The sequence below is a fragment of the Ochotona curzoniae genome, unplaced genomic scaffold, assembly GCF_017591425.1.
Source record: "Ochotona curzoniae isolate NIBS_2020 unplaced genomic scaffold, NIBS_Ocur_1.0 contig_3819, whole genome shotgun sequence".
NCBI lineage: Eukaryota > Metazoa > Chordata > Mammalia > Lagomorpha > Ochotonidae > Ochotona > Ochotona curzoniae.
Genome location: NW_024466004.1, coordinates 3,456,389 through 3,480,838, shown reverse-complemented (window position 1 = coordinate 3,480,838; position 24,450 = coordinate 3,456,389). Strand labels below are relative to the sequence as shown.

At 54.6% G+C, this 24,450-nt stretch overlaps 1 protein-coding gene across 1 annotated transcript; it reads left to right on the top strand.

The window, feature by feature from the left end:
* The first annotated feature begins 6,725 nt into the window (after nucleotides 1-6,725).
* On the top strand, nucleotides 6,726-24,128 carry CCDC167 (coiled-coil domain containing 167). Its single transcript, XM_040983306.1, has 4 exons — nucleotides 6,726-6,804; nucleotides 22,477-22,571; nucleotides 22,678-22,730; nucleotides 23,539-24,128. The coding sequence occupies exons 1-4, from the start codon at nucleotides 6,763-6,765 to the stop codon at nucleotides 23,640-23,642; spliced, it is 294 nt and encodes a 97-aa protein (XP_040839240.1). The 5' UTR covers nucleotides 6,726-6,762; the 3' UTR covers nucleotides 23,643-24,128.
* The last annotated feature ends 322 nt before the right edge of the window (nucleotides 24,129-24,450 follow it).

The following is a 24,450-nucleotide window of genomic DNA, read 5'->3' as shown; positions in this document are numbered from 1 at the left end:
CAAATGAAAATCCAACACAAAGTAGTTTACTCAAGAAAGGGAACCTATTGGGCTCTGTTCTGGAAAGGGCAAGGAACCCAATGTTCGTTTTTTTTTTGTTTGTTTTTTGTTTTTTGCTTCCTTCCTCTTTTCTTTCCTCACTTTCTTTCTTTCATTAGCTACTTACTTGAGATGAAGAGGGAAGGAGGCCCAGAGAGAGAGAGAGAGAGAGAGAGAGAGAGAGAGAGAGGAGTGAGGTAAGCTCCTCCATCTGCTGGTTCGCTCCCCAAATGCTCACAGGGGACTAGCCAGTAAAGGCCAGGCATAAAGCCTGCAGCTTGAAATGTATTTCAGGTCTCCCAAATGGGTGACAGGACCCTTGGGGTCGTCACCTGCTGCCTGCCTCCCAGAGTCCACATTAGCAGGAAGCTGGCAGTAGGGACCAGAACCAGAAGCCCCCAGTAACTCTGATGAGGGATGCAGCTGCCTTAACTGTGTGCTCAATGTCTGCCCCTGAAGCCCAGGATCTCCGGTGGCCACGGAGCACTCTCTGTATCACCTCTTCAAGCTGCGCACACTGACTGCCTTCTCTTCTCCTTCCCCACAGCCTGCTCTCATGGAGAGGAGTGGTTGTCAACAGTTCCCAGAACACAGACCTGAGATGCAATTTCATTTCCCAGCCACAGATGGAGAAGGACTCTAACTGGTCCAGCTCGGGTCATGTGTCCTCCCCTCTGCACCAATCACAGTGGCCAGGAGTTTGTGGTGCTATGAGCGGCTGCCTGTGTAATCTGCAGGAGAGGGTCTCTTATCAATAGCGTGAGTTCTGGGGTGCCCTCTGCAGCCAGCGGTACCCTGATTTGTATCCTCCCCAGATGGTTACACCCATCTGGCGTCCTTCTTCGATCGTAAGCCCCCTCATGAGTTGTAAACTTCACATCTTGTCTCCATGTGTCCTGCCTACAAACCATTTTATTCATGCAAAACAGGGACCACTTGGCCTTTACTACATTTCTCGTAAATGTGCACAAGGACCCACATGTTGACAGATGTGAACACTGCTTTAGAAAGGAAAAAGTGCCCAGCTCCAGAGCAATGACTCAGTTGACTACCTCTAAGTGCCAGTATCCCACAGGGACACCGGTTTGTGTCCCTGCTGCTCCACTTCCCATCCAGCTCCCTTCTTGTGGCCTGGGAAAGAAGCAGAGTATGGCCCAAAGCTTTGAGACCTTGCACGCACGTGGAAGACCCAGAAGAAGCAGCTCCTGGCTCCTGGCTTTGGCTCAGCTCTGGCCATTGTGGCCATTTGGGGAGTGTATCAGCAGATGAAGATCTTTATCTCTCTTTCTCTCTGTTTATCTGCTGTTCCAATAAAAACAAATACATCTTTAAAAATAAATAAGAAGAGGCAGGCCCAGTATGATGGCCTAGTGGCTGAATCCTCATCTTAAAATTTCCGGGATCTCATATAGGCACTGGTTCATGTCCTGGCTGTTCCACTTCCCATCCAGCTCCCTGCTTGTGACCTGGGAAGGCAGCTGAGAATGTCCAAGGCCTTGGGATCCTGCACCTGCATGGGAGACTCAGAAGAAGCTCCTGGCTCCTGGCTTTGGATTGTCTTGACTCTAGCCATTATAGCCATTTAGGGAGTAAGCCAGCAGACAGAATATCTTTCTCTCTGTATCTCCTTTTCTTTGTGTGTCTGCCTTCCTAATGAAAATAAATAAATATTTGAAAAAAGGGGGTGAGAGTGCCACACTTGCATAAACACACACACAATGCATTGATTGATCAGTTTAGGTCCTTTGTGTCCCAAAAAGGATGTGAGATAGGTTATCAAAACTATACACAATACAGCAGAGTAAAGACACGACTGAGAAGATGGAAATTAAAGTAGAAAAACAGAACAAGGTCAGGAGAAACCCCTGAACAAGACTGAATCTGAGCTTCCTCTGGCACAAACATTACTAATGGAGGCCCATCAGATAGAAAAGTCACAGGAGCTGTGCGAGCCAGGCACGTTGCACCAGGCACAGTCCATGTCCTGCGGTAGAGTGTTGGGGCTGGGCACCAGGCTCTGGCTCCTGGCTCTGGCTTCCTGGCGGTGCAGGCCCGGGAAGGCAGTGGCAGTGGCTCAGTGGTTGGGTTCCTGCCATCCATGCTGGAGACCCGGATTGAGTTCTGAGTTTCTGGCTCCAGCCTAGTCCAGCACTGGGTGTTGTGGGAATTTGGAGAGCAAACCAGCCACTGGGGACTCCTTTCTCTGCCTTTCAAATAAACAAAAATTTTCAAAAGCGTATGAGCACACCAGGCAAGGTCACAGAATTTATCTTGGCATTCTGTCTGGTAGATAAGATGATTTACATATATAGCCTGATTTTTTTTCTTAAGATTTATTTATTTTTATTAAAAAGGCAGATTTACAGAGAGGAGAGATAGAAGATCTTCCATCCACTGGTTCTCTCTGCAAGTGGCCTCACATACCATGAAAAGAGGCTGGGTGCAAGGAGGAGCACAGGAGCCTGACCTGGTGAAGTACATGGACCAAAACAAAAAAAAAATTTTTTTAAAGGTCTATTTATTTATTGGAAAGTCAGACATACAGAGAGGAGGAGAGACAGAGAGGAAGATCTTCCATCTGATGATTAACTCCCCAAGTGAGAGCAACGGCCGATGCTATGCACGGGTGCAGGGTCCCAAAGCTTTGGGCCATCCTCGACTGCCTTCCCAGGCCACAAGAAGGGAGCTGGATGGGAAGTGGAGCTGCTAGGACTAGAACTGGCTCCCATATGGGATCCTGGGGCGTTCCAAGGAGAGGACCTTAGCCGCTAGGCCACGCTGCCGCCCATCCCCACCCCCAAAATCTTAAGTGTCTTGGCTTAGCTGAAACATAAAAATCCCTAAGACATAAAATGGATCAAAGCAGCCCATAAAGACGCCACTGCCCTTGCCTTGGAACCGGGGCTTGCCTGGAACAAGACTCCAACATCAATCAGCTGGTGCAGTATTTTTAACCACCTACGAAATTCTTCATTTCCTGCCCGAAATGCTTCTGACGGTGAGCGATGGCTTTTCCCCTCACCCCTGCTCTGCAAGGGCTCCCTCAGGGAGGAGGCAGGGCGCCAAGCTGAGGCCCTTCCAGGCAGCTCCGGGACAAACCAGCCAGGGCTGGGACTTGATGGTGCTTTCCATGCAGAGTCTCAAAGGGCTCGGCCAGCCCCTTGGGTTCCCCTCTGGCCATCTGGAATGTGCCCTCCCACATCTCTGTCCTACCTAACCCACAGCTTCCTTCAGACTTTGCACTCTCTCTCTCTTTTTTTTAACTCAAGTTCTTAATGCATCAACAGCAAGTTACCAGACAGCTGGCATTTAATTATATGATGTCTGGCGTTTCACTATTTCACGCTGTCAGTTTGTCTCTCTAACAAGATGAAAGATGTCTCCAGGGTAATGATTAGTTCTTATTTTACGTATCTACCTTCTAGGCCTGGCTAGAAGCTGGGCTTATATGTGAACACCTTCCAAACGGCGAGGTCATGACCATCGAGGGTTCCTAGTTCTCACCTGTCCCACCCTGTGCCCATTTCACAGACAAGGAAACTGAGAGCCAAAGAGGAGGCTGGCTTCACTCCAGGTGACACAGTGAGAACATGGCCAAGTGGGGAGCACTCCCAGTTCTCCTGCCTGCCAATGTGGCACTGTTTTCCTTAAACACTGAGCTCAAAATCCCCCCAATAGGTGGTTCAGAGCCACGGCTCACCAGTCAACACAGACTGCTGACCTGTCTCTGGCTCCTGAGAAGCCATTTGCTGTGTAGGAAGCTAGACCAACCTGCAGGGAGACACTTCCAGCAGGCCCCACAGGAATTGGATATGGGTCTGTCCGTGCCAGGACCAAAGCTCATGTATGGACAGTCCCTGCAGCCTCCCAGCACAGTAGCAGTGTTGGCACTCACAGAACCTGCAATCCCAGGACAGGCACCGAGTGGGACAGGGAGTCTCCTCCCTCCAGAGAGGCACATGTTGCCAGATCCTCAAAGACTTCCTGGAACACACATGGGATGAAAAACCAATATGTGGGCGCAATGTCTTTTTTGCACCAAAATAAGCCTACTTTTAAAAATTTATGCTTTTTGAAAAGTCAGATTTACAGAAAGTGTCAGAGAGAGAGAGGGAGAGATCTTCTATCTGTTGGGTCACTCTCCAAGTCATGGCAATGACCAGAGCTGAGCCAATCCGAGGCCATGAACCAGGAGCTTCCTCTGGATCTCCCATGTGGGTGCAGGGTCCCAAAGTTTTGGACCATCCTTTATTGCTTTCCCAGATCATAAGCAGGGAGCTGGCTGAGAAGCAGAGCAGCCGGGATGCGAACCAGCATCCATATATGCTGGTGCTGGCAGGAGGAAGATTAGCATTTAGAGCCACTGTGCCAGCCCCTAAGTTTACCTTTTAATTTACTTTTCCACAAACTTTTAAAAGCACCCTCCTCTGTCGGAGCGTGGAGATGTTGCCATTGCAGTGCCTTATGCATCCCTGATAAAGCAAGAAACAAAGTTCACAATCACGGATACCCCACAATAGTGTCAACTGTAATTAAAAAAAGAAAGAAAGAAAACCCAGTATCCACACACGATAACGAAAAATGCCAATGGCAACAATTGCTTAGTGAAGCCCTCCTGGGACAAGCTGGCAGCAGCTTCCTCAACCCTGTTGAGTCTGTCTCGGGAATTCTCATCAGGCAACAGCAAAGACGCGGAAATGCAGGTACACCCAGCTAAGGGAATTTGCCCCACATCAACCACTAACAGGCCGCAGGACTGGGACTGGAATCCAGGTGGCCTTCTAAAAAGGCCTCCTGAGGCTCACTCTCCCAGCCCCATTTCAGGTATTTTGTCCCTTGCCCAGCATTTCACAGGAACTGGGGAAAACAGCCTATGGACCAGCAGCAGGGGACACGCCCAGATTTTCACAGCTTTTTCTTGATGCTGAACTCACAGAACACAGCATTTCCTCATCTTCCCTGAGCTGAAGGCTGTGATCATTGGGAAGGCCAAAGTCAAGTGGTTGGTTGGTTTTCTGGGATTGGAACCAATGCTGTACACGGTTGGTGGGTGATGGACAGTGTTCTTGAGCAAATGCCTCCATTGGTAAGCTGAGAGCAGCACTCAACAACTGCTCAACCGCCCGCTTCCTGCTCAGGAAGAGTGAACTGCACTTTCCCTCCACGGGCCTCAGCCCAGCAGCCAGGCGAGATGGTGTGTCTGCTACCCTCCAGCCCCATCACTCCATGACTCTATTAAGAGAACATACATTGGAAAACATTGTCTTCTGCAAACATGCAGGTGGGGCACAAGTCCAATGGAGAGATAACCAGGAGCTTCGATTCTGGCCTCATCCTCTTCGGCCCAGTAATCCCACTTCTGTGAGTTTATCTTAAAGGAAGACTCCAGAAGGAGAGAGCTGTGTCCACAAAGATGTTTGCTTTTGCTTCTGCTTGCACACTACTTGGAGGGACTGCTCAATTCAAGCCTGGGATACATTCTATTACCGATGATAATCTGAAGGACGCACAGAATGTCTACGACTGGTTTCCAAGGCACAGTTCACTCGCCATGAATGGCTCATGAAAGGAACTTGATTATCTCCTGCCTCCATGCTATTAAATAGAAAACATCTGAGTGCATCATTGCAGATTGCTAAAGTACTTACTGCAAAATTTTGGCCACAGTTACATGGGCAAGTAAGCCATATTTGAAAATGTCCATTTGGGGGCTGGTACCATCGTGCAACAAGCTAATCCTCTACCTGCAGGCACCAGTATCCCCTATAGGTGCCAGTTCATGTCCCACTGTTCCACGTCCCATCCAGCTCCCTGCTTATGACCTGGAAAAACAATAAAGGATGGCCCAGGTCCTTGGGACACTACACCCATGTGGGAGACCAGGAAGAAGTTCCTGGCTCCTGGTTTTGGATCGGATCAGCCCAGCTCTGACTGTTGCAGCCATCTGGGGAGTGGAAAAATCTTCCTCTGAATGTCCTCTGTAAATCTGCCTTCCAAATGAAAATAAGTAAATCTTTAAAAAATGTTTTTATTGTGGGGTCACCATGAATATATTTTGAAAGCCACAGGTCCCCAGGGTATGGTATGGTACAACAGGATCCCAACAGTGTAAATTAATTACTATCATGTGTGAGCCAAGCCTCCAGGCGGAAAGGAAGACAGGTGCTGCCTGTTTATTTACAAATCTCATCTGCTGTTCTTACAATAAAAGCAAGGTAAGTGAGAATACAAGACGAAGGAGGAATGACGCCAGAAGGCCATGACCGGACTCCAACGGACCAAGGGGCTTTGCGGAGATTTCCTGAAGGAGCGGTCTGTCCCGGGTTGAGTCCTGAAGGATCGTCAGGGTTTGAATGGTGGACGGGGAAGGTTGGCGTGGAATTGAGTAGGAAGAAGGGCTCACAAGCAGACGAGGTTAAAATCCTCCGCGTCGTACAGCAGCCTCGAACTGGGCAAGGAATGGGCAGCCCTATCCCTGGGCGAGCCATTCGTTGCTCCTTTCTGGATAGATGGATCGGCAATCCCAAATCAAAGCCGCCCCTCACAAACATGGCCGCACCTGTGTGTGTGGGTGGGGGGGGAACCACTCAACAAGATGGCGACGACGCGGCCCCACCTCCCGCTGCCTCGGCGACCAATGAGGGAGAAGCACGAAGCTGGCGCGTGCGTGGTACGCCTTGGTGGGCGTCTCCAGTAAATGACCGGGGGATCCCGGCAAGTAACATGACGAAAAAGAAGCGGGAGAATGTGGGCGTCGCGCTGGAGGTGAGGGGAGACGGGGGCGGTGGGACCCGCGGGCGGGCGGGCTGACGGGGCGGCTATGGCTGCAGGGCGAAGTGAGGGCGGAGCGGGCTTGGGGAGAGGGAGGCTTTGCGGGGAAGGAGAGGCCGGATGCGGTTGCGGGTGGTGAGGGCGGGCGACGGGAGCAGCCATGGGGGGGCGAGGACCCGGCACGGGGAGCCCCAAAGAGGACAGACAGGAGTGCGGGGACCCGGCTCGGGGGACCCCAAAGAAGGAAGCCATGGGGGGCGAGGACCCGGCACGGGGGACCCCAAAGAAGGAAGCCATGGGAGGCGAGGACCAGCACGGGGGACCCCAGAGAAGGCAGACAGGAGTGCAGGGATTCGCCAATGAAGAGGACCCGAGGTGGGGGTGCCGGGCAAAGTGTGAGCGACCAACTGCGCCTGGTGCGAAAATGGAATGAAAAGTTTTGGTACCAAAAAAAGTTTTTTTTAAATCCGCACGTAGCGTTTTCATCATGCGTGCTTCGCAGGAACATTTGGATGAAGCTTAGTCTAGGATTTGTAATGGGCGCATCCCATGAGATGGGACGGCTTCCCTCTTGCCACTTGAAATTAACCTTTGGGAACCTTGGGGGAATCCGGAAAGAACTTTATTCTGGAGTTGGTGATGTTGCCAAAGACTTAAACGAACTTCATGTGGGAGGGAAAAGAACGGGCCCGTAGACCCAGCACCTGCCGTGTGCCCGACACCTGTCTCGTGGGGCTTGCACCTGTTTCTCAGCCCCTCCCCTCACCGCAGGCTGTGAGGAAAGGAGGGCTCAGGCCGAAGGAGCAGGCCAGGGGCTGGAGTGCCCAGCTCGCACCAGGTGGGCTTCCTGCAGGTGCATCTCCCTCAGTCGTCCCCTCCCGCGGGGGTGGGGCAATGGCATGATTGGACCTGGCTGCCGCCGTATTTAGATTCTCAGACGTGAAGCCGGTGTGGAGTCACGGGCAGAGCCTGTTGAACATGGGGAAATGCGCTCTTGGGCCAGTCCCGCTGCTGGTCCCGTCAGGCCTGGTGTGCAATTCCACCGGGAGAGCTGCCCCTTCAGCAAGCCGCGCTCGCCTGTGCTGGGCGTTCAGTAGCATTCTTGGTGAAGGGCCAGACTGGTGGTAGGAAAAGAGTTGATAGGAACAAAACCTTCTCCTTCCCTCTCTCCCTCTCTCTCCATGGCAAATTTACAGAGAAGGAGAGAAAGAGATCTTCCATCTGCTGGTTTACTCCCCAAGTAAACCACAACAGCCAGAACTGAGCTGATCCAATGCCAAGAGCTTCTTCTGGGTCTCCCACACGGGTGCAGGATCCCAAGGCCTTGGACCATCCTCCACTGCTTTCCCAGGCCACAAACAGGGAGCTGATGGAAAATGGAGCAGCCAGGACATGAACTTGCACCTGTATAGGATGCTGGCACCACAGGGCAGGGGATTAGCTTGTTGAGCCATGATGCTGTAACTCTACCCTCCCCCCCCTTTTTTTTTTATATTTTATTTTATTTTTTATTAATAAATTTTATTTTGACATTCTTTACATAGTTAATTAGGGTAAGAAGGTTCAAGGGCTACAGGAAAGTGGATAATACTAGTATGTTTTCCATATTGTTACCTTCATATTTAAAGGGGGGTATTTAAGGGAGAAGCCCACCCAATTTCCCACCCTCCCCAGGTCCCGGATGTAGGGCATGCTCTGAGGTTCTTGCTCAAGTGGTTTTGATATTGCCACAGTTATGAATCACTGTCAATCTTGCCACTCCAAGCACTATGAGATCTTTGAAAAATCCACTGATTGACATAGTCCATCATAGCTGAGATGGTTGGTTGACCTGTTCTGTCTTCTCTCTTTTCTTCGTTAGGGTTCTGAGTCCAGCATTTAGATTAGGAAGATCTCCAAAGAAACTTCTTGTATGTGCTAACAAGTACAGGGCCTGGCACCGTCCATCGCTCCAATCAGCTGGTGGTTGCAATTGCTGGGTTGGTTCTGTTTTCACTCCCGACTTCCACTGGAACCAATGGGTGTTGCAGTCCAGCCTGGTTCTGCCCAGCACATACTTGGCCCTCACATAAACCAGCGGGAGCTGCAGCCTAGTTGGAGCGACCCACAATAACCCCCACCAGGACCACCCCCTACCCTGGTTTGCCAGTAAGTGTAGCAGTAATCCAGTCTGTCCCACACCCCATTCCACCCCAGCAGCTGTCTTAGTTTTATGTCCTCCTGTGGGAGTGGTAACCCAAGAGGGATGAGCCCACTATTTCCCTCCCAGGCCTCTCCCACTCCCAGATTCCAGTTGATGCTGCGTCTAAGCCCAAACAACCCTCGCCCACTTTAATTTTGCTTGCACCAGTAGGAATAATCCGCCCAACCCGGCTTTTCCCTGATCTAGTCCACATGAGGCGCACAGGTGTGGTAGCTCTGCCTAGTCTGGTCTGCCCCCATCCCAGCCCATGCTCTCCTGCGGAAGTAGCTGTCCTGCAAAGGAACCCTCCCTTATTCCCCTGCCAGCTCTGCCCACTTCCTCTCTTGTTCTCAGGCTGGTTGGGCGCTGCAGTCCCTTCCGGTACAGGCAACCTCACCTCGGCATTCCATAATGTGCACTAGTCTTTGTTGCGACCGAACCTGGGTCGACCCACACTGGTGCCTGGATTTGCCACTGGATGATGTGGACAGATTCAGCCTGGTCTTGCCCCCATGTCTGCCAATTGTATGCCAGTGGGTAGTTTTCCATAGCCTTTTCTGGGCTGTTTCCTATCATGTTTCTTGCGCTGACCTGCCGGGTCTGTGTCCTGCCAGAGGAGTTGCCCAGGCTCCTCCATCAGAACCTCTCCCAGTGCCAGGTTTCACGCTTACCAGTGGGTCCATGAGCCAACCCTACTCAGTCCACCTCCTGTCTTAGCAGGAACTGTGGCTTTTCCTGACTGGCGTTCCACCCAATCTGGTTCTTGCTGTTGGATGTTCCAGCCCAGCCATGGTTTGTCCATACCCACGTATGGCTCACACATGGCTCAGTAGGGGTTTGAGACCCTGCCTAGTCCATCCCACATCTGCCCTGGTCCTCCAGAACACCAGGGGGAGTCGGGGTCCGGCCCGGTTCGGTGCATCCAATCCCAGTCCACACTTGTGCCAAGGGAGACTACAACTGTTTCCAGATCAGAACGCAGCCCCCGTTCCAGGCCAAGCGCCTCTTGGTGGGAACCTCAACCCAGCTAGGGTTGTCCCCTTTGCTCCCCAACCGGGTCTGTTCCCAGCCATAGATCACATGCCTACCAATGGATGCTCTGACTCAGCTTGGCACAGCTCCTCCCCTGTCCTGAACTCTGCCTTAGACACCGTGGCTTAGCGTCCCAGGCTCCCACAGACCAGCAGGTACAAGAGCCTAGCTCGGCATGACCTCTAATCCCTCCTGGTTTCTAGTTTTACTTGTGGGCTAAGGTTTGCTCAGTCGTGCCTAATCTACTCTGTTCCATTACCACTTGACACATTGACCAGCTGTTGGAGCTACTTTTGCAGGACAAGCCCCAAGCCATAGCTTCTGCATGACTGGTATTTGGTGCTCAGCATTATTAGTGATTACAAGTTTTACAAAGGAAGAGTTACTGCCTGTTTCAGGTCCAAGAAGCACAATGGGTTCAACCTGGAGCTAATTAAGCAGCAACTCAAAGAACCAAATCCCCAGAGCTCCCCGGCCAGGCGGCCAGCAGGCAGAGCCTGGGGCCAAATGGTGCACTGGCCACCCAGGGACAGCTTACCACATGCACGTGGTGGTTGGAGTTAGGATCCGAGCAAGACACCCCATCCTGAGGCCCACCAGCAGCTGGGAGGCTGCTGGAGGTTTAAACCCCCAGGCCCAAGGTCGCGCCCCTCCCAAATCCCATTCACCACCCCATGAAGGCGTCGGGTGGGTCCCGGACCTGCCCAGTCCCGGAGGCCTCCCCCCCTTGGTCTACTCACCCCGAAGGAAGCGGCCCCCGAAACCCAGCAGGCCCAGGGTTAGAACGGCTCACCATGTGCACATGGCGGCCATCCGGGATCCAGGCATGAGACGCCATGTCCTGAGACCCACCAGCTGCCAGGAGGCTGCTGGAGGTTTAAATAACCCAGGCCCAAGGTCGTGCCCCTCCCAAATCCCATTCACCGCCCCATGAAGGCGGCGGGTTCCCCCCCCTTTTTAAAGAGAGAACAGGGCCCGGTACAGTAGCCTAGTGGCTGATGTCCTCGCCTTGCACGCACCAGCATCCCAAATGGGTGCCAGTTCATTTCCCAGTTGCTCCGCTTCCCATCCAGCTCCCTGCTTGTGGCCTGGGAAAGCAGTTGAGGACAGCCCAAAGCCTTGGGACCCTGCACATGAGGGAGACGCAGAAGAAGCTCCTGGCTTCAGATCGGCTTAGCTCCTGCCATTGTGGCTGCTCGGGGAGTGAACCAGTGGACAGAGGATCTCTCTGTATCCTTCTCCCTTCTCTCTGTATATCTGGCTTTCCAATAAAAGTAAATAAATCTTAAATTTTTTTTAATGGAAAGAACGGATGGAGACTGGGGAAGCAAGGATGGCGAGGTGGGAGGAGCGCCTGCCCTTCAGAGCCGCTCTCGCAGGGAAGTGCCGTGCCTTCCGGGAGGTTAGCTCTTTGGCCTGATGTGCATCGCCACGGAGCCCGTATTTGCAGAGGTGCCTGGTGGCCGCAGCGTGTCTGTAACCCGTGAATGAATACTTGGCATGTGTTTGCAGGCCCTGCAGACACCTTCAAAGCAGCAGGAGACATGTGAGTGGCCTGAGGTTCCCATTCCCAGGCCCAGTTGTGGGACCAGTGGGTTCTTGTGCCGTTCCAGTCAGCACCTGTTTTCTGGACAGCTGTGTGCTGCTGGTGGGTGAATTCCCTGTCTGAGGTGATCCGAAGCGCAGTGTGGAAATGCTGAGCAGTGTGGCTAAGCGTTCGAAGGCTGGGCTGGATCCTATAGAGAAAGTCGGCTGGTTCCCATGTGAGCTGGTTCATGCAACTCCATCCTAGCACGTGCTGGTGGCCACAAGCCCGGAGCCGATGAACCAGCAATACACATTGATTAGGTTTCATCAAACGAAAGCACACAAGGTTTGGGTGTGGATCCCTTGATGAAAACATGCCTGGGGGGACCTAACCCAGCCAGTATATGCTCATTTCAGTGTCAGCGGCCATCTAGTAGGACATGACTACTGCTGAGTAACTGGAACCAATAGTGCTTGGCTGTAGGTTGTCTTAACACAGGAACAGCCCTGGGTAATATGTAAACGAGTGGATGTGGCCATGTTCCACTAAGTATTTCTAAAAGCAGGTGGGTGGATTGTGGCCCTGAGGTCATGACCGCGATGGCTCTGTCATCCCTCAGACTGACAGAAACGCACCCACCATCTTGAGGTTCCTGTACCCCAGTTGCCCACTTGATGTTGGCAAGAACTGACGTGTGTGGTCTCATCTAGCTGCAAGGGAGGCTGGGCATAGCTTTCATGTGCCCGGAGCCCGCAGGCCCACAGCTCTGTCCCCCTGAGAGAAGCAGACAGATGGCAGCTCACCTCAGTGTGGCTCTGAGGGGGATGCAAGACCGCCATGTGGTGTGCCTGGCACGGGTAGGGCATCAGAAAATGGCAACTCTTGCAGCCTCCATCATCGCTTATTTAAGCCCTGGTTTTCTCTTCTGTCACATTAAAGACTTGAACTTCACAGAGCTTATAAGCTGCGTGGTCCAAATATGAATTCTAGGCATCTTGCTTGGCTCACACTGATTGTTCTGGGTTTGGTGAGGCATTTGTGTTAGGGACAGATTACCACACCTACATCTCTCTCTCTCTCTCTCTCTCTCTCTCTCAATGTGAGAGGGACAAGGACAGGACGCTGCTGTCACTGTTTCTGCCTCAGATGTCTGCACCGGCTGAACCAAGGCTGGGGGCATGATGCAGGTTGCCCATTGGGCTGTCACTGCTGCCTGCTAGTCACCCAGAGGCTGACTGTCCACCCCTACCCTTTGTCTGTCTGTCTTTCTGATTTACAGAGAGGAGAGACAGGAAGATCTTCTATCTGCTGGTTCACTCCCCAGGTGGCTGCAATGCCAGAGCTGAGCTGATCCAAACCAGGTGCCAGGAGCTTCTTCTGGGTGTCCCACACAGGTACAGGGTCCCAACGCTTTGGGCCATTCTTGACTGCTTTCCCAGGCCACAGACAGGGAGCTGGATGGGAAGTGGAGCAGTTGGGACTGCTCCCATTTGGGATCCTGAAGGATGCAAAGTCAGAATTTAGCCACTAGGCTATCGACCCAGACCTCCGGCCCATTTTTTTTTTTTTATGCTCATAATACCATATTGAATGTGTGTGTGTATAATTACATATAAAGTTACAAACATTTGCTATCTTGGTCTCTGAGATGACTTGAATATTGCTTGAATATTCAAAGGTATGGGATCTGGGGACTAACATTGTGGCATAGCAGGTGGAGCTGTCACCTGCCATACTGCATCTCATGGTTGTCAGGTCACGTACCGGCTGCTCTATTTCTGACCCAGCTCCTTGCAAATGGCCCAGGGAAAGCAGTGCGAGTGGGCTCCTGGTGGCTCCTGTGGGAGATCCAGGTGGAGGTCCTGGCTTCTGGCTGCAGCCTGGCCCAGCCCTGGCTGGTGTGGCTGGCTGGGGATTGAACCAGCAGATGGAAGGTGGGTAGAGTGTGTGTGTCCGTCCTTCCTTGACTTTTTCTCTGTAACTCTGCCTTTCAGATAAATCTTAAGACAGGATTTGAGATTCGTAACTTGCGTGCTGGTTAATGCCTGCCTTTGGCCGTCGCTCCCTGCACCCGTGCACACCGAAGCTCCATGGTGTAAATATTGGCCTCTTAGTAAAAGTCATGTGCTCAAGCCAATGAAGTGGTGATTTAATCAGAGATGTTTGTTCATCTGGCAAGAGCAATAACACTCCCGCCAGTGAGTGAGCTTGGCACCTGCAAACTGCCTCGCTTGTTGTAATGAAGCAATCAGCACGCGCGCCGTTCCCCCAGGGCCAGAGGCCGGGCTGTAGTGGATGGTCACCGCCTAGGATGGCCAGGGCACCGTCCAGTCCTCTTCTGCAGGTTCTTTCTGAGGCCGTTTGATCTGAGCCACTTGACAGCTTGTGAGATCTCCGAGTTGGGGAAAGCTGGAGTTTTTAGTTTGAGACTTTATTCTGAGCAACAGGAGGGCATGATGGTTCCGATGGGGAAGTCCCAGGCTAGTGGTGTCCTAATGTTGTATGGGAGGAGAGGAAGGTTGCATTTCCGTCTACACTGCGGGGAGCATTCGGGCTCTGTAAGCCTGCTTCCTCACGGTTTCTGGTCTCCCGTGGTCACGCGCCATTGTGGTCACTGCTTGCTTTTGTAGCTCCGCTGTTGAGCCTGGTGGCTTTAGCTGTTCTGATGGCCATTGGATTTTCACAGAGGTGTAGGGTGTTGGCAGACATCTTCAAGGGGGTGTACATGGTTGGATCTGGTAGCCAGTACAGAAGTCCTTTGCTGGGGAAGCTTTTGGATAGAAGTTACAGAAAGCTGGCCTTATCAGCATAACCAAGTAGGAGTATATTTTCTCTGCCTAAAGTTTATAGTATACTGCTAATATTTGTTGAAAAACTCAGCTGTGCCGTAGCTAGCATCTATTTCTTCCTTCTCTTGCCTGTTTCCTCATAGTTACAGGATAGCTGCCACAGCTCCAGTCATCACATTCAACTCTTAAGGAAAGAGAAGGGAACAAAGTATTTGCGACTTCTATTAGCAAAGCCCAGTCTCTCCCAGGAGTCTCAGCTGGAACATCACATTGGCTGGACCAAGTTAGGACCCACTGTCGCTGCAATGAGGTTGTGAATTCATCTGTGTGGAGCTTTTCTAACTTCTGCAGGGGTGGTGGGTGAAGCAGAGTGGTCGGCCGAGGGGGCAGGTGGCCCAGGCCAGGAGGAAGACAGCCTTGGCACTCGCACGCTGATTTTTTTTTTTTTTTTAATGTCAGCCACTGCTATGAGGCCCAGAGGGGGTGGCAGGCCTGAGCACAGGGCAGGCTATGCCCAAAGCAGCGGGCGTGTCCACCATCCTCTCTGCAGCCTGGGCACGGTGGGCCAAGGTCGGGAGGCTGCCGGCGAGCAGCAGGTGGATGCGGCCCAGCCGGGAGCCTCCGTGCGGACCACTGCCCTCTAAGGGGCCTCACCTGCTGCCAGGGGCCGCGCCAGGCCGCCCGCGGCTGGCTCCTCTCCACTTGATGGGGGTCAGGACACTAAAACCTCATTACCTCACGCGGCTGGATGTCAGCGTGTGTGGAGTGGCTGTTTGCCAGCATCTTAATTAATGGATTCATAAGGCGTGGGGTGGATGCCAGTTCTTGCCAAGGGCTTTGAGCCTTTCAACGAGGAAGAAGCTCTTGTTAATTTATCAAAATATGTGTATGCATGTACACACAAGTGCACACATCGACAAGCACACAGGCACACACACACACGTGCACGGACTGTAGCAGGGCCCCTGTCCTCCCTTGGGGTGGGACCCTTGGTGACCGGGAGGGGTTGAGTCCTCATCGGCCCCAGCTGGGAGCCTCTTCCACAGAAACACACCCTTTGGTATCTGGGTCATCGCTCCACCTGGCAGGTGGAGGCCTGTGAAAGCCCCAGGTGGAGAGGCCCCATGCTTGGGCATCGCAGTAGTCCTGGGGCATCTGCCATGTGGGGATGCATGCATTTCCTGAGACTCGGGTCCCAGGTGACCGGGGCTGGAGCGGAGACAGCAGGCACTGCCGCATAGGCCGCCAGGAGAAGGCTGGCCTGGCACCCAGGGGGCCGGGCTCCTTGGTCTTTCCCTCCTCCGCCTTGCTCCGTCTTCAGAGCGGAGGTGTGGCGTGGGGATCTGGTGCCCTGCGGTATGGACCAGCCGTGTGTGAAGCCGGGCACTGGCTCGGCCTGACATCGGACAGCTGTGTCTCCAAGCAGATGCTGCTGCATCCCCCCCCAATCCTCCTCGGGGCCATGGCTCACCAAGTGTGTGCTGTGTGGACAGAGCTCGGGTCGCTCAGGGTGGGAGGGTGGCCATCTCAGACTTCCACAGTGTTCCACTGGTTGCAGGTGTGACTGTCGCCCCAGGAGCCCGTTTTTAAATTTTTATTTTATTTTTATTGTAAAGGCAGAGAGATAGATGTTCCATTCTCTGGTTCACTTTCCGAAGACTGTGACAACTGGAGCTGATCTAATCTGGTGTCAGGAGCCAGGAGCCTCTTCCGGGTTTCCCATGCGGGTGCAGGGTCCCAAGGTTTGGGCTGTCCTCCACTGCTTTCCCAGACCACAAGCAGGGAGCTGGATGGGACGCGGAGCAGCTGGGACACGAACCAGCGCCCATATGGGATGCTGGTGCTTGAAAGTAGAGGATTAACCCGCTGAACCATAGCACTGGCTCCACGGCTATTTTCCTGAGGGCTTTTGGAAAACATGCTTAAAAGAGCCTAAGACCTGGTACGAAGAAACCCGGCCTGGTACAAAGTCACCTGGCCACAGCCTTGGGGAAATTGCTGGAAATCTCACTGGGAGGGGAGACACGGTGGAGGAGGTGCCCAGGAGTTGGCAGCCGCTGTGGTGGCCCAAGGGTACAGACCTGGCCCTGCCTGCCAACGCTTGTGTCACTCGGGACACTTTATTCTTCAACCTGGGGCTCTGTAAAGTACGGGTGCTGGTGCCCTGCCTGCCTCGCCCGGCTCCTGTGGGCAGTGTATGAGCCGTCGGGGGTAGGACACCCGCTCCTGTCATGCACTGCTGCTTCGCGCACCGCTGCTGGCCAGGCGGCTGTGGGTGTGTCCTGGCCCTGCCAGGCAAAACTCCTCCGCAGTGACTGCTCTCACTTGCTGGCAGAGCCGTGTCAGGAGCAGCTCTGGCACCAGGTGGTGGTGGCGCAGAGAGGACGAGTGCAATGCCACCTCCAGGCTGCCTGGCTGCTCTGGGGGACGCTGCCCAGTCCGCCTCTGCAGGAGGCTGGTGGGGACCATAGCCAGGCTGGGCCTGGAAGTGCAGGCAGTTAGCCATGCGGGAGCCGGGAGCAGCCGTGTTCAGGCTTCTTGCTCCTCCGAAGCTGCCTCCTGGGGATTTCTGGCGAGTTCCACAATTTCTCTGAACACAGAGGGTTTATGGCATATGGGGCCCTAGGGAGACTTCCTACAGATGTGAGAATATGATGCTACTCCCATGTTGGAAGGCTGGGCGAGCACACCTGCCCACGCCACATCTGACCCCAGGGTTCTCGGGCAGGGTGGCAGCACGGCCCTTGCCAGCAGGACCCTCAGCCCTGTTCAGCTGGGATCTTGTCCCCAGTGTCCATTTATGCCCACCTAGGTCTGGGCGAGCCCGCCAAAGCTCACCTCTGCCCAGGAACTTGCCCCCATGCTGCTCTCCCTGGGTCCGCACGCCCCACTACTGCCAAGCTCCCCGCCACGCCCATTCCCTGGTCTCCAGGTGACCGCGGCAGCAGTGTGCATCCCAGCCGCCGTGGGGTTGTTCATGAATGTGTGGATTCCCTGGGCCACAGTCCCCTCACCTCCCTGCGCCCCAGCAGCAGCCTTTCCCCGGAGGGATGCCCCCTCCCCTGCCGTACACACCGCCCCCTGACCTGGCTGACTCCCCAGCAGTCCTGATGAGCAGCTTTTAGCTCCTGCCAGTTTCTGTGACAAGAATGGACTTGGCACAGCAGTACCATGCCTGCTCACCCCCTTGTTGCTGGGTCCCCTGAGCTGCCCATGCTGGAGTCCACATGGGCCCAGCCAAGTCCACAGGTGTGCCAGGTGCTGACCAGGGCAGGGTTTGTACCTGCTGTCGGCAGCAGCCCTGCCTCCCCTGCTGGTGTGTGCCAGTGACTTGGACTTGGTCCTTTTCTTTCTGTTGGAAAAATTGCTCTGAGCCTGAAAGGCAGGATGACTGGGAGGGAGGAACGGAGAGTTCTTCCATCTGCTGATTCACCCCTTGCATGCCTGCAGCAGCCAGGCCGCAGTCAGACCAAAGCCAGGCAGCAGGCACTTAGCATCTGAGCCTCCTGTGTGGGGGCAGGGACCTGAGCACTCGAGCCATCACTCCTTTCTCAGTCAAGTGAGCAGGCTGCTGGGACTGGAACCAGCACTCAAACAGGATGCTGGCATCACAGGCAACCTGTGAACGCACACCCCATGAGTACAGATGTAAACGCAGGGACCCTTGTTACCGTGTGTCGGGCTCCCCTTACCCCACACTGTACCCGGCTGAGTGCCTTCTACCTTCTCACCTTGGCTGCATCCTCTTTGCCTTGGATGTTCACAGCTGCAAGTGCTGTGCCATGTGTTTGCAGGCGAGTCCTGGCCCCTGAGCCAGCTGTAGGTTGACCTTGCCCCTGCCTGCCAGGAGGGAGTCCTGGGCAGCCCGGAGGCCCCCAGGAGGCACCCCCTCTTCCTGCCAGACTGATCTCACTGCTCTGGGTCTCTGCCTGAATCCGCAGCTTTGCCTGCCCACCACCTGCTTTGTCGGGGGTGCCCCAACTCTGGCCATGCTCCCCCCTGCCTCTTGCTCCCTCAGATGCCCACTGGAGCCCAGATCTCCCCAAGGCTCTGCTTTGCCTAGGACACTGTTCCAGGCCTCTTAACCTTGGCTCCCGCCAGGCCCTGCCTCTGCAACTGGGCCCTGTCTCAAAGGCCCCATCTGGCTGGGCAAGTGGCCTGTGGAGGAGCTGCTGACGCCACTTTCAGCATCACAGGCCCCCCCTGCTACACCCTGATCCTTGGACCCAAAGAATTGGCCAGATTTGGGGCCCCTAGGGCTTACTCCACAGTTGTCAGCCAGCACCCAAAAGGGGATGCCTTATACCCCACCCCACCCCCCACTTCTCTCTCTCTCGCTGCAAGTGAACAAGGCTTTCTCTGTCCCCTAAGTGCCAGTGAAGAGCATCATGCAGTAGAATGCATCACTTGCCGAACGCTCACGTGGCAGGTGCGGTTCTAGGACCCCTCTGCCACCGTCACAGCTGCCAGGAGTCTCACCTGCAGGTGCATGGCCCAGAGCCGGAGAGCTGTGGGGTCACGTTGGAGGGCGGCTCTGTGGCCTCGTCAAGAGCCTGCCAACCGACCGCCTGGCCTCTTTCAGGCCCTGTTGGGAGCTTGCTGTTCAGAAGGGAATCTGGGAGAGCTGTCAGCAGGACATAAATATTCATGGAGGGAGGTGAGGACTTGAGTCCCTAAAACCTTGATTTGTGTTCACCCATTTAAGCCTCATTAAAAAGTGGCAAATGCAAGTGGGGACATTCAGTGGAACTGCAAGTAAATTGGGCTTGTTCAGATAAAGGCCCCCGACTGTCAGCTCCTCGGGCTCTGTCCAAAACAGGAGGGCCGAATGGCTTGGCCACTCGTGGCTCGCCAACCTCAATTCTAAGATTTTGCTTAGCATGACTCACCTGGCCTTGCTGTAAGCAATTACCACTGGTTTGGGCACCTGATAACCTTCTAGAGGTGTCCAGGGATGGCCGTCCCCAACCTGTCCCTCCCCAGAATGACTTGGCTGTCATAGGGTGGTTGGCAGCAAGAAGGATTCTGGGACTGAGACTTGTCTTGGGTGGTGTGCACCTTGTATGATTTCATCGCGCACATCTGTAGCTGCTGCTTCTCCTCTGGGCGCAGAGGGAAGTTCTCTGGTCCAGCTGCTAGGCGAGATCCAGACTGTTTCTACCCTAACCCCTTGGTCCTCGTGCCTCTCACCCTATATAGCATGGCTACAGCCAGAAGGACTGGAGGGGGCAGGAGCTGCCAGTGCTGGCTTCCTTGGGGGCTGAGCGTGAGTGGAATGGGTCCACTTAGGGGCTCCCGGGCTTTGAGAAGAGGTTTGGACGCAGGAGGAGGAGGAGCAGTGAGGATGCTCAGGTTCACCCTGCTTGCCAGGGAAGGCCTCTTGGAAGAGAAGGAGATTAAGAATTCAGCTCTGGGTTCTGCTTCAGGCGGTGGGGTCAGGCTGCTCAGGCCAGGGGTGGAGGTGGAGATGGCACTGGTGGCACCTGCCACCCTCCAGCATGAACAGTTAGGAAAGGGAGTGGTTCTGATTGGAGCCCACTACCACAGCGGCATGTTAGCCTTCTCTGTGGCCTGCTTCGTGCCCCCCGTATGTACATCTACATTGGCTAGTGAGAACTGCGGCTCCGCTGGAGGGGCACGGTATTTCTGTCTGGGGTGGTGGTGGTGGTGATGGTGATGATGATGATGGTGGTGGTGGTGGTGATGATGATGGTGGTCAGATCCTGACAGAAGGGAGAGACACGAGCTGAAGAAGTGTCGCTCTCAGCCTCCTTCCTCTCCGCAGAAGGGCTCAGGTCAGCCCTCAGCCGCCAATAGCCCTCAAGCCCCTTGCATGATCTGCACCCCTCGCCCTGACCCCCTGAGACTTGGGAGGGCCCTTGAGCCATGCTGGAGAAGCAAGCACATTATGAATGATTAGGGATAGCTGAATGACAGCTGACATTTCAACGCCAGCAGTTTCGACTGGAGAAAGGATTTGGCTTGCTCTGGAGCTGTTCAGGGATGAGGTGCCCCAGGTATGGTTTCTGTGCCATGGCATGGGAACTGTCTCTGGGCCCGGGGGCTGAGCTGGGCATGTCAGGAGTGTTGCTGTGAGGGGGACGGCTCGGCAGGGTGGCTCTCCCAAGCCCGCTGTCCAGCCGGCGAACTCCAGGCCCTGCTCATGGAGTTGGCTGTGGCTGATGTGTCATTTGGGCCAGTCATCAGGAAGAGAAAGTGGCTGACCTGGAAGTGGCTGGGATGGGTCCTGGCTGCCCATTGACCAGTCTTCCTGGGAAGCAGGTGTTGGTTTTTCCCTTGCCTGTTGCCTCTCCAGGGGAAAGCTCACAACAGCAATCGAGCAGGAACTGTGCCTGAGGAGGAAAGGGGTGCCACTGATTGCTGGGGGACCCCCTTTTGCCAGTTGTGAAATAGAGGTCATGATGCTGTCCTTCCCAGGGACATGAGAATGAGCACCGCCAGGCACTGCTGTTGGCTGCTGTATGCGACAGAGCCGCCCGTTCACCGGCTGCGACCCGGGGCAGGCCGGGCCCCTGAGGCGACCAGTCAGACAGGGATGTGGACTGTTTTTCAGGCTTACATATTTGAAAGAGAGTGGCAGGGTTCACATCCCAAATGGTTGGTAACAGCTGGGCTGGGCCAGGCTGAAGCCCAGGAACTGAAAGCCTGGAACTCCATCGGGTCCTGCACTGAGCCATCTTCCGCTGCCTTCTCAGTGCGTTAGCAGGGAGCTGGACTGGAAGCAAAGCAGCTGCAACTCCAGCTGGCATTCTGATGTGGGGCGTTGGTGCCACAGGTTGTGGCTTCACTTGTGCCCTTGTGCCAGGATGCCAGCCCTTGGATGTGGACTTTCAATGCCAACAGCCCAATACAGGACCCAGATTCAGAAAACCAGGCCAAGACTTTTTTTTTTTTTTTTTTAAGTTGGAAAGTCAGATTTACAGAGAGGAGGAGAGAAAAAGATCTTCCATCCGCTGATTCACTCAAGTGGCCACAATGGCCAGAGCTGAGCTGATCCAGTGCCAGGAGCCAGTAGCCTCTTCCAGGTCTCCCACACGGATGCAGGGTCCCAAGGTTTTAAGCCAATCTCCACTGCTTTCCCAGGCCACAGGCAGGGAGCTGGATGGGAAGTGGGTCCACTGGGACATGAACTCACAACTGTATGGGATCTTGGCATATGCAAGATGAGGATTTAGCCATTAGGCTATTGTGCTGGACTCAAACCAGGCCAACATTTTACAAAATATTTTTGTACTAAAGTATTGCCCAAGAATGTGTCTTAGAAACTCAAGCAATGCCTTTGGCAACTAACTTCACAGTACCTTAATTATTTTCCTCAAGATTTTATTGTATTTATTTATTTGAAAGTCGGAGATAGAGGGAGAGACAGAGATCTTCCATGGCTCGTTCACTCCCCAGATGGTCACAACAGCCAGGGCTGGGCCGGGCCAGAGCCAGGAGCTTCTAGGCTTGCCATGTGGTGACAGAGGCCCAAGCAGTTGGGCCATCTTCGCTGCTTTCTCAGGGAGCCAGGCAGGCTGCAGGTACAGTAGCCAGGACTTGGAAGCAGTGCCCATAAGGGATGCCGACAGCACAGGCAGCAGCTTTACCCGCTGCGCAACACTGTATGCCCCAGGAGCTCGACTGTTTTTCCAATCTGGTAACAGTTACTTGATGATAGGGTTCTTGCGCAAGAATCAAGTCATGAAGATATGCAAGGGTTTTTCAAATTGCACTTTTTTTCACCTAATTTTTATTCTCATAGGAAAATGTACCTTGTAGACTATATTTAGGATGTAGCATGTCTGTGAGGCAAACACCCTCTCCCTGCGTCCAGACCCACGTCCCTGAAGCAACTTGGAAGTCAGGCCCCGTCCCGCGCAGAGCAGGCCTGTGGCGCACACTCAGGCTCCGCCTGTCCCTGCCTGGGGAGACGGGGCGGAGGGGCTGCCCAGAGCACTGAGGACAACACGTCCATGAGGACATGGTGGGGAATGTGGGCCAGGGCCTGCTCAGCACACACGAACCTGGTCTGGGGGTCTGCATGAGGTGGGGCAGAGAGCCCCGGGGCCGGGTCCCCAAGCTCCATGGGCTCAGGCCCTGCACCCCTGCCCTGCCTCTGCTCTGTATTTCAGATCGATGGGCTAGAGGAGAAGCTGTCCCAGTGTCGCCGCGACCTGGAGACCGTGACCACCAGGCTTGAGAGAGCCAAGCTGAGCCCAGAGGCCAGGTAACGCTCCTGCTCAGTAAGCCCAGCCGACCGTGTGCAGCCTGCCCCTCGGCCGCCTGCCCCTCAGCCGGCCGGCTTAAGCCAGCAAATGTCTCCCCCCTCACAGGAGGTCTCTGGAGAAGGAGAAAAACAGCCTGATGAGCAAAGCCTCTGGCTATGGTAAGAAACTCCCGCCTCCCAGCAGGCTCCCCACCGAGGGCTGGTGGGGGTGGGGTTTGCTTGCTTTGTTCAAGGGAGGAAGGGACTGACCATCTTGGGTACGCAGGGATATAGCTGGAGCTGAGTCCAGAAGAGACTTGGGGATTCTAAGTGCCCTGTGTGCACCTCAGCCTCCTGCACGCTGTCCCAGGAGAACCCAGAACGGAGCGGAGCTAAAGGAAGACCACCTCCTTCTTGGGTGGAGCAGTGCTGCCATCTTCTGGGTGCCAGGGACAGAGCCGGGGCGGGGCGCTGGAAGCAGTGGTCTGCAGAGGGTATTTAGTTCCCTGGGGGCCAGCACTCTGGGAGGACCTGTGCATAGCGACACTGTAGGTGCAGCACACCCCCTCCTGTCCAGGGTGCAGGCTGTCTGGCTGCCTGCTTGGAGCTGGCTTGCAGTCGTTTTCCTCGTGCCTGAGCTTCGTCAGCAGTTGCATACACATGGCACAGCCTTGCCCCTCGCTACAGAGGACCAGCCACGACATGTGCTTTTCCAGCTGCCTTTCCTCTTGGCAGGCTGAGCACCGCAGAGACCTCACCTGCGGATGTCTCACGCACACCCCCTCTGCTTGGCTCCTAGGTGTGGCCCTTTGGGTGAGTCCTCAGGCCCTTAAGGAGGTGAAGTGGGATTTTATCAGGTTAGCAGTGAGCAGGTGGGGGACAGGGTCCTTGTGGGAAGGGAAGCTCATCCTTAGACTGTGCCCTCCGAGGCTGAGGCAGATGAGAGCAGCATGCCTCAACTGTCCATCCTGTCCCTCGTTCCTCCCAGAGAAGGAGCTGAAGCTGCTTCGGCAAGAAAACCGGAAGAACACGCTGCTCTCCGTGGCCATCTTCATCCTCCTTGCCCTCGTCTACGCCTACTGGCCCCTGTGAGTTTGGGAGTCCCCACAGGCAGCCCCGACTCCTCTCAGCCACTTGGCCATGCCCGTCGGCCCCCAGCGGACCTAGGTGCCAGGGCCTCATGCCCTGCACGGCTTCCCATTGGCGCCACTCTCCTGCTGCTCCAGCCTGCTGTGGGGCCCGGCCCTCTAGGACGCGATGCTGCTCCGCCCTTAGCCCAAGGGAGAGGTAATAAAGAACGGAGGATGCTCCCGTCTGCTGAGTAAATGTCATGGTGACTGCTGGGGTGGATGCACTCAGGAAGAGAAGGGACGCACAAAGGAAAGCAAGCTCTCAGCTTAGAACAGGGGCGAGTGGGGAAGGCAAGCCTGCAACGTGAGAAATTAAGACAGCAGGCACTTCCCAAGCCCAAGCTGTGCACCCCCACTCCACCCCAGCTTACCCTCCATCAGTGCCACTGCCTGTAATTGTGCAGAAAAAGTACAAGAACTTGGAGCTATCCTGCAGGGGTTCTTGAGGAACGAGGAGTTAATCCATCTTGGACTTGCAGGCAGCGCTGCTGAGTAAGTGGGCAGCAAGAGCCATGGGGAGGACCAGACTGACTCACAGTGACAGCGGCCAGTCCATCAGGTTGTACAGGGAGAGCGGCCATGGGTGGGGGAACAGGGAAGGTGAGGCCAATAAGGCAGCACATGGGTGGCTGAGATTAAACCAATTGACTTCTAAGGAGCTGGCCGGGGACCTAAGGCTCTGAGACCCCAAGGCAGGCCTTGTGAGGCCGGGTGGAGGCAGGTGGAGGCAGAAGCAGCTGGTGGAGCAACGCTAGCTGGAATGAGGACAG